At 26.5% G+C, this 10,932-nt stretch overlaps 1 protein-coding gene across 1 annotated transcript in view; it reads right to left on the bottom strand.

The window, feature by feature from the left end:
- LOC126903735 (uncharacterized) overlaps positions 1 to 10,087 on the bottom strand; it is a 23,228-nt gene extending 13,141 nt beyond the window's left edge. Inside the window, exons 1-4 of the mRNA XM_050682184.1 lie at positions 9,824 to 10,087; positions 9,618 to 9,753; positions 5,251 to 5,338; positions 5,067 to 5,187 (exon numbers count right to left, since the gene is read on the bottom strand). Coding sequence (XP_050538141.1) covers positions 5,067 to 5,187; positions 5,251 to 5,338; positions 9,618 to 9,741 — 333 coding nt within the window. The 5' untranslated portion in view covers positions 9,742 to 9,753; positions 9,824 to 10,087. The remainder of the gene's footprint in view (positions 1 to 5,066; positions 5,188 to 5,250; positions 5,339 to 9,617; positions 9,754 to 9,823) is intronic.
- Positions 10,088 to 10,932: the final 845 nt, after the last annotated feature.

The raw sequence follows: 10,932 nt of genomic DNA, 5'->3' as shown, positions 1-10,932 counted from the left end.
TTTTAGAAACCAAGTCTATAGAAAGTTTTAAATATTTTTTGCACCATACAATTTATATAAAAACATTTAGTAAAAAAAATTACTTGTATAATTAATATTTATTTAAAATTATAGTTATTTTTGTAAGAAAATATTATTTCTAGATTTTGTAAATTTTTGTAAAACAAATTGGGTTAGGTTAACAAATGATTAAATTTGCTTTATAAACATAGTACATAATAAAATTTTCAACATCAATAAATATGTGTTTATTTTACATTTTCAATCGAAGGCATTTAGTTTTAGCCGATTTTTTCAAGTTAATCTGATGTAATTATCAATTTAAAAGTTAATTAACTTGCAGTTTAAAAACTTTTTAAAGTACATTTTTGAGTTCACAGTTTGAAGTAATTGAGTTTTAAACAATTTTACAACTATTAAATAAAGTTTTATTTGTTCATAGTGGCAAACAAAAATAAAAAATCGATCGTGAAACGTTTGAATATTCTAAAAACTAGAAATTAAAAAACACTAACGTTCCTGCTCAGATTAGGAAAAATTGCCTGAAAAGTATTCAGAAGAATTTGATCCGCGAAAGCCATTTGGGAAAAATAAATAATAGTTATACACCAACAAACCCAGGAAAAAATCTTGTATCATATAAGCTTCATGATATTGATAATTTATACATAGCACATACTGAAGATTCGCTTTTTGAAGGTGTTCCAAATGCATTATACGCAATCGTTAAAGATATTCTAGATAAAATTAGGTCATTGAAGATTACTTTGGAGATACAGATAGAACCTCCGTTTGTGGTCAATGTTTAGTATCAGACAGCTTCTCGCCAGTCATTGGAAATTTACCAAATAAATTATCTCAATTGGCCATAGAAGTCAAATTGATTTCACAGTATTTGAAATTTTACGACAAGTCTGAAAATTTCGAAGGTATCATTTTTGTTTGATATTGTGATATTCTTAGGTATCATAAAATCTTTTTGAACCGTGTTGCATTACCAAGTTTTTTAATGATTCATGTCAATGTTATATGTCTATTATTGTGTTTAATTTTGTAATTAGTACATCATTTTTGTTAAACTTTATGCACACTTTGATACGTCATTAATATTTTTGTATTTATATAGAATGTTCATTTTAATTCTATTAAAATGTATTAATTTAATAAAAAACTTATTTTCCTTTTGAATATTGTTCATATTATTAGTCAATAAAAATGGACAAAAATATTTTTGCATAAAAACACATCATTTATTAAGAGCTAATATTTATTTATTTCAATATTTATTTATTTTTGTAATATACAATACAAAACATGATCAAACAGAAAAAAAACAAACAAATAAATATTGAGTACGCCACAGACGGCAATTAGTACAGAATATGAATACAAAATATTTAAATAATTAAAATACATCGCTACAAATAGATTTAAACTTGGTTAAACGGTCATTAAAAAAATGAAAATTTTTAATTAAATTGCATAAATGTAGCATTCTATTGACTGGTGAATAATAACTATAACTCTGACGATATGAGTTAACATAAAATAAATTATTAGATCGGAGATGAAAATTAGGAACACTAAAAAGAATTAGACTTAACATTTTTGGACAATCTACAATATTATTAAGAAGATTATAAATCCAAAAAACATCACTGCATTTTTTCCTGCAAGCAAGGGAAGTTAAACCAAGAGAGATTCGTATTTCATCGATCGACACATCATAATTCCTCGACTTAAAAGAAATAAATTGTAAAAAACGTCTTTGTATATAGATTGTATTTTATTAATTTCACCTATTTTATATGAACACCAAATAATAGATGCATATTCTACAATTGATCTTACAAAAGAGATATACAACGTTTTGATACACAAAATATTATTGAATTCATTACAATTTCTTATCAAAAAGCTAAGTGTTCGTGACGATTTATTGTAAATATAATCTATATGATTAGAAAAAGACAAATGGCTAGATAATATAACTCCTAAATCTTTAATATTTTAAACATTAAGCAAATTACAACCATCAATCGTGTACTAATTAATATTTACATTTTTAGAACGATTAAATGTTATCTGATGACATTTATTTGTATTAATTACTAAACCATTTTTTCTACACCATAAACTGAATCCATCTAAATCTGATTTTTCCAAAATTATCAATTGATTGAATGGTCATAAATAACTTAAGATTATCCGCAAAAAGCAGATAGTTGAAGTGTTGAAAAATTTGACATAATCATTAATAAAAACGATAAAAAGTAAAGGAGATAAATAGCCACCTTGTGGTACTCCTGATGTAACTTTAATTATACTTAAAGTAAAATTACCTGTTTTTATTTGTTGATTTCTATTTTTAAGAAAGGAAGAAAACCTTGCAAGCATTGGATTACCTACACCCAAAATTCTTAGCTTTTTTAACAAAATTAAATAATCAAGTTTATCGAAAGCTTTTTGAGATCAGTATACACAGCATCTACGCGGCCTCCAGAGCTTATATCAGATATTAATTTATTTTTTTATTGGATGTTACTCTAATTCTTATACCTAGACAGTACTATGTGTACTGTCAGAAAATGAATTGCAATAAAAATAGCAGCATACACTGCTCACCTCTAGCCATTACTTTAAATTGTTAATTACTTCTGAAATACTAATCTAAAAGTTGTTATCGACCAGTTATTGTCTTAATTACATTATTATCTATTAAATAAGTTGACATCCCTATTATTTATAAAGAAGAATGATTCCAAGAAGTAATTAACAGCTAATAAATCAAGAAAATTATATTATGTTAACTAAAATAAACAAATATTTTATATTCATATATTAAAATTTTTTATCTGTGGTTGGGTTTATGATAAATCGATCACTCTATATAGTGCATGCCATACGGCTACACTTAACTTGATATTAATTTTTGTTGATGAATAATGAACTAAAGAAATTAAGAATTAGTTTAACAAGATAAGTAATATAATTTTGATCTATAAACTTTTTTTCACTTTTTAACAAATGTGATGTAGGAAGTTTGACTGAAAATTCTAACCGTTTACAAAAGAAAACATCGGCACGAGGCTAATTGAGATACGTCTGAAGGAAAGAAAATGGTGTTTTTTATGCTGTTGTGCGGGCCCACGTGTTAAGGAATTGAAACTTAATTAAAAAACACTCACTTTTCGTTAAAAATGTTGAATGTGTTATGTGACATGAACAATAAATAATACAATACAACATTAACTCGTAATGTTAATATAAGTGAATAGGATAATGAAATATAATAACATAGATTGGTTTAAAATGAAGCAGAATTATGACATGGAATAACAAAAGAGTGTAATTAGCACATACTAAACGTCGACTGACTATACGAGACCTGCAATGGGAGCCTTTAGCCCATCGTTGCACTATATCCTTTGGTCTGCATATTCTTGTGTCTGACAACAAACGGACGACCATGTTCATTATTCTACGTAATTAAAAAATAATATTTAGGTGTTCTTAACAATAATTGTGACTGGTTCATACCTAGTTTTACTAAAAATATTGACGAGGAACCGTAGATGAGGAAGTGACGTACAAGACGTACATTTCTGATATGAATACTGCTCAGTCGCAGGAAAATAATCAAATGAACTTAATTACTAGTTCAAGTTCACAATATACCATTATGTAGTTCAACATGATTTCGGTGGCACAACACGAATTCTTTTCGGTAGCTGATACAAATAAAGATAATTATGGAGAAATGGCCTATTATAACATGAATTTAAGTTACTTGAGAGTAAATTTTAATGATATTTCTAATATCATTGGAAATCAAAAAAACCGCTGTTAGTAATGACGATGTTATGACTTTAAGCGCACAAAATAGTTCATATTTGACTACTACAAATAATGCAGGTAGTTTGACTGCAAGTCAAAGTGTTTACAAGAAAAAAAAATGAATTTTTAAGAGTAGTCTTTGATTGAAAACATTCTTTTATATTATTTAATAAATTATTAAAAAAAAAATTAGTCATATATGTACAAGAACTTAATAATATTAGGGTAATCATTTCTTTTTTTTTGTATTAGCATTCTGATATTATGTTATCTATTTTATACTCCATTTAATTTGAATGTAAATTAATATAGATGTATTAATTTAAATTAAATAAGGACAATTTTCTGTTTAAAAATATAATTGTAACAATTATGGTAAAATCTTTAGTTTTATTATTGAGAAAAATTAATTTTTTTAGCCATTATGTAATTTTATAATTCTCCTAGTGAGCTTAAATTGTTTAATTATAAATTTATTTAATCGAAAATTCTCATAAACATTTATAGTAAAATACTTCGACAAATTATATTATTTGCTATATAAATGCATAATAGGATCATAGAGACATGAGTTCGATTAGACTGCATAATTTATGTTTTAGTAAGAATTAATTTTTCAATAATTTGAATTTTAATGAACTGTTAATTATTATTTTGTGGAATTCCTTTGTGTGTTGAGTTGAACGCATCGAAACACACGTTTTGCCTATACAATTCGCCGTTTCAATGTATATGTAATATATGACTAAACTTTCACTACTGAACTGAATATAATATAAACTGAATGAGTGTAAAATAATTACGAAATAGTATACAATGGCTTACTTATCAAAATACTTTGATAAATGAATAATTGTTAACCCTTTGTCACCTGCTGTCGCATACACGCAACAGTAAGTGTCAAAGGTTAATAAAACATAAGAGTACGCGTGGGCACGTGCTTAATTTTTATAAAAAAAAATAATTTTTTTAAAATAAAATTCCTAATATATACAATGTTTTTGGAACATTTAACTATGTTTAACATTTTGTTGGGATAATGAGTTTGTATAAGTTTTTAAATAAGAGATGTTTGAAATGAGGAGAAATACGCAATAAAGTCTAAAACCCTCTAATACAAATCCTTGTTAATACTTAAGTTATTTCTCACATAATTCTACACATAATCCCGAGGATCATTTTAAACATTTTTTTAAAACAATTTCAAATTACTCAGTCTTAATACTAACCTCTTCAGCACTTTGCATAAAGCTTGAACTTTTAACGGCATCACAACTGTCCTCACGGCGTAGACCGTTATTGTCATAGCCGTTGTTTGTGCTGTGGTGTTTGTACTTTTTCCACATCATCCTTAAAAAGAATAAATAAAATACTTTTAGCGAGATTCACATGGAATGTGTAAAATTCACTTACCTGACACCTAATATAAGCAGTAAACCCAAAAACAACGGTATTATCGTTGCTATACATGCTAGTATCACTGTTTGAATTTCAGTCAGTCCTAAAAACATAAACATCGAAATCTGTTAAACTAATCTGTTAAATTTCGATCATAACCTTGAAATTGATTAAACCTCAAGTGATATATTTATAATAATATCAATTATATAGTAAATGTTAGAGGGGTCAATCGTCGTCTGGTGTACGTATAATACTCAACGAAGACCGACAATAATTATTGTAACGCTTTTAAAATCCGAACTCGCGGTAAATGTGTTGACATACTTAATTTGTGTAAACGTATTGATTACTATAAAACAATGTCGATTCGAATAGATATTTATTTACATCACATAAATACAGATGGTTAAATAGATTAGTAACACTTATAATTTTATTAGTGCTATATTACTATCAGTCAAAAAATAATTAAATATGTTGTAGTCAGTGTTGGGAAAATCTAGATATTTATACACAGAGTGTGATTTAATAATTTGAATATATAAACTAATATAAAAATTAGTAAATTACTGTGGGACACCATATAAATATATACAAATTGTATTATCTTTTATCTTAGATATATGACTTTATAAATGGTTATCTTTAATAGTTTTTTGTTATTAGATATTTGTTAATAATCTAGATAATATCTATTTGTATTTATATGACGTTAAGAAATATCTATTCGAACCGACATCTTGTTATAGTAATCAATACGTTTAAAGAAATGAAGTGTCACATGTTTACCGCAAGGTCGGGATTTAAAAGCTTAAAATTATGATTATTATCAATCATTTTTCCGTTATTTTTCGAAAAAGCAATAAGCAAAAATTCATCATGGAATTATCTATACAATAACTCATTTTGAATAGAATATTCAGCTGGATTACTGTGTCTATGATATTTATAAACAAAAAAAGTTTGTCTTTAATAGTAGTCACGTTAATAATACTAGGTAGGAAGACGGGTGTTTTTTATTTTTTATTCTATCAACCTGTTTGAAATTCATACAATTAGATGGTTAAATATTGTGACAATACTGAACAATGTCATGGACAATTATATCAATAGGAGTTTAAACGCAAAATTTAAGTTTAGAAAGTTAAGTAAAGTAGGGATCTAGCGAAATGGAGCTTAGGAATTTTTAGATTAGTATTGATAAATATCTGACGGTGATATTTTACTTGAAGAGACTTATGAAAAGTAGCATATGGCAAACAGCCTATTGCGTACCGTAAAGTGGCATAACTTTAATTTTAAATGTAACTTTTTATTTATTATAATTTTATAACTAGGGTGATTTCACCAATGAATGAACAGCTAAGAATTATTATATTTTAAAGTACTTTGTTAATTCATATTTTGATGTCACACTCGCTAGATCAGTAATTATTTGTTTTCTGGAAAATTCTCTACAATAATAATGAATACATATTTATAATTGACTAATACAAACTTTTATTATAAATTTAATTAAGTTAATGATATTTCATCAAAAAATTGTTATACTATAGTAGGACTTAATTTAGATATTTCAATCGGACAATTTTTACATGAAAACATAATGGTTTTCACTCACTGGTAGTGTTCTTTTGTGGTGATATTAACGTTGTAAATATTTAACATTAGATACCATCTCAAAATTACCCTCTTTTACGGTATAACTATAGCTAGTGCATATAGAACTAGTGTGTTAGGCTCTTAAAGATTTACTAAAGATATCATTTCGAAAATTAAATACAATATCTTGGAGTCAAACCTAACTATAAAAATGATTTATTTCCCTATCAAAAAAAAAAATTTCAAAAAGTTCATGTTAGAACCTAATCATTTTAAGAGAACAATAAATTTTGCTAATTAATTTTAAAAATAAAAATTACTTTATATAATTATTTGCAACAATTCAAACAATAACTATAAACATTCATAAATTACAAAAATATTAAAATAATGATCACTATAGTAGGTTAGTATACTAATATAAAACAACTGCATTATTAAAAATATTTAATATATTCTATTGAAAAGTAATAATATGTTAATTTATAATAAAAAAATGTTTGAGTTATTAAGAATACTTTCAGATATATCTTTTATGTATAAATAATTCGCTGTAGAGTTTATATTCGGAGCGACAGTTACTGGTTGAAAGTTGGAACTATACTAGTTTTCTACTTGTTTTAATAATTTTTGTTTTTGTTATCATGAAAAAACTGATCAATAAATTATTGATATCTACATTGCCCAATATTTTAGTTATCTATTTCTTTTTCTTTAACTTCTCACTATTTTTTACTATTTTAGATATTTCGTTACATTATCGTTCCCAATATGTTATGGATTTGTGTACTTTATTAAGTATTTTCCGGGAATAGTTTGTCTTGTGGTAGTAGTCAGTATTAATAACATATAATATGCAATAAAAATAATTAAACTCTTGATGGTTAAAATTGAGTATTTTTAAAATTTTGATTTTTGTTTGATATATAGAGTTATCGATAAAAATAATACTCCCATGTTTTCGTAAAATAATGATTTTTTCATTAATATGTACAGATTTAAGTTTGATTAATTATTATAAACCATAGATAATATTATTTATATTGTAAGAAAAAAAAAAATTATACCTTAGAAATAATTAAAATAATACAGATAAATTTTAAAGAAATAAATAATTTTAAGTGAACTACTAAAAATATATATAAATAAAATTTAAATCCGTAAAATTTAAAGAATAATAATTATTATGTAACGATAAATGAATGGTAGTATTCTTAACAAATCACACTGAAGATAAAAATATGTAACAATATCTGTGTAATTTTAATAAATTGTGTGTAGGATTTTTGTTATTTTTTTAAGACAATAAAATAAAAACCCATTTGCAATGAAGAAGCGGGATGAAGTCGCTAAGAAAATAATTAATAAATGAAGTACAGGAATTTATCAGCAATTTTTCTAGATACAAAACAAAATATTTTATGTTTAATCATAATAATTTTTTCTTTGAATATCTTAATCTCATTTAGATGGACTTCAATTCGAATTTCAATATTCAATCTAAATGACTTATTAGTTATTTATATACAATAATGAAGTTGTATTCATGGTCAAGCATCATACAAATAATTTTGTTTTTTAAGAAAATAAATTAAGTAGGATTTCATGAATAAGTCAATTATCTTGACAGTTATAAGCGATGTATGAAAAATAATTTACTTTTAAAATTATAATTATATTCTAAGTAAAAATTTTCTAAGTATTTTGCCTTTTTTTATAATTTTAATCAGTCAATTGCGTCAGTGACATTTAAAACAGCATAATGTTATTTGAAATATTTCCGAAAGACACATGTATATAATTTTATTTTTGCTCCATTGGTATGAATACTTTCGTGTCTTACCATAATGATAAGTTTGCTCTAGTAGAATGTTATCGCAGCACTATCGAGTATTAAAGAACCGAGAGTTATGGTCATTGATAACTTAAATGGAATAGAAATAAAATACTAAAAACTAACAATCTAAGAGGCCCGTCTAATCAAAACCCATAAATATTCTTGTGGACTTTCGAGGAACCCTTATCCGTTTCTAGAAATTATTACACACCCAAGTCGCTAGTATTATAAAAATGACCGTCTGCTTTAGACGGTTTTCGTTCTTAGTAGCTCTTTTGTAAGATTATAACACAAAGAAATTGAATTTAATACCTCGTCTCATATAGCAAAGAAAGTCGTGTTTATTAGAAAATATGAAAAACCTTTGTTATTGAATACACTGCGTCTATATTGACATAGATTTTATTACAATTTATTTGCTTTATTAATTGGTTCTTAGAAATATTGAAGTTAGTGAACTTTTATTTTGAATGTTTTTCTATTCTTTATATTGATACAGGAGATTAAAATTTCTAGAATTTGTCTTAGAAATTTTCTTTTCTTTATTAAATTATAAGTTGTATAATTTACATTTTCTTAAGTATTGTTCTAAATAAATTATTTAAAATAGCTTTGAGTCAGAAAAATATTTCCATTATTACTTTTGCGAGGTAATAGAAAAGATATATTAAATATTTCAATATAAAATAGTGATTAACGATGGGAGTATCAATAAATTTGTCGTACTTTCAATGTAAAAAATATTCATTCATACAAAAAAAAGTATTTAATGGTAAAATCAATACATTTTGAAACTTTAAAAATAAAAGCGGCGCAAAAGTAACAAAAATAAAAACACCCGCTAAATTCGAGTACCTATCGTCGCAACGTGCAAACACTCTCGTTTATAAATACATTTGATTTTGTTTTTTTCAATTAGTAATAATTACATCGCACTAACCTGCGTCTTCTAAGTCTTCGGCCAATAATCCTGTAGCGTTGACGTTGGCGTTCGGAATCCCAAGAACCCAGTCATCCTCACTGGTTAACACGTTTTGTTCGTGCGTAAGCGTATCGTTATTCATTTTTCTTTTTCACTAAAAATTAATAAAATCGTCAGACGACTGATAAGTCGGACCGATTTACATTTGTTTCACAACATCGTACCTGATATGTGCCAAGATCCTGCGGAACCGAAACTGTGCCGGTTTTGCCTACACACCATAACACTGTTGGGTAGTCACACGCGCCAACGGACTGAACTGAATAGGCAATTTCGGTGTGCGACGGAATGAATTGTCGGGCGAAAATAGTGTACGGTGTGCTTTTCGTTCCGACTAGTAGTGTGGTGTGTGTGTGTGCAAATCTGGCACGGAGAGGTGAAAGTTCCGGGTGTACAGCGTAGCCGAGAGATGGGTATAAAGTCTGTTTCATTGATTATGCCCCTCCGTCGGTACCCGGGACCGGCGTCGGGCGACTTCGGCTCCGGACGGATTCGCATCAGAGCAATGCACAGCCACGCCACGCGCTGGCATACTATCCCTTACCATTTCTGCTGCTTGGACAGCCGTTGTTACGCTTTGTATTTTCATTGACCACCTTCGATTCATATCACTGAAAAGATTATTTATTGTTTGATGCAGACTCTAATTTCAATAAAAACAATTCTTGCAATGTTTTTTAAATTTGGAAAAACAGTTATTTTGTTTTATAATTTTAACTGATAAATCTAGTTGAGTACACTGTTGGGTAGCTATAATAATAAAAATAATTTCACCCCATACATTTATTGATGTTTATTATACTGCAAAACATACATTATAATACTTGCAACAAACATTTCACTGGATAGATGTATTTAGGGATGGACATAGGAGAGTATGTACTCGTGTATTGAAATTTATGACGTATAACTGTCATAAACAATTATAATTATCACTATGGAGAATGTACAAAAATTATTACACTTATGTTTATGAGTGAATCTATTATAATGTAAACCTTAAATATTTCTAGATACTAACAGTAGCGAAAAATGAGTTATCATAATCACAATATGTTCTTTTCTTTCAAAAATATATTTCTGAGGAAATTCTAGTCAAATGGGAACATTTTTTCTCCATTATCTAAAAATTAAAAAAAAGAAAGTAAAATTCTTTAATACATTTGATATTATTGAAAAATATTGAGTTAAAAATAATATCTCTAAATAGTTATAGGCAATTTACTTGTATAGTTACAATATTTTTAACAAATTTGAATGGAGAACAATTGGT

This window comes from Daktulosphaira vitifoliae, unplaced genomic scaffold (assembly GCF_025091365.1).
Source record: "Daktulosphaira vitifoliae isolate Bord-2020 unplaced genomic scaffold, ASM2509136v1 Scaffold_4, whole genome shotgun sequence".
NCBI lineage: Eukaryota > Metazoa > Arthropoda > Insecta > Hemiptera > Phylloxeridae > Daktulosphaira > Daktulosphaira vitifoliae.
The sequence above is the reverse complement of the archived record's forward strand: the minus strand, read 5'-3'. Positions and strand labels throughout refer to the sequence as shown.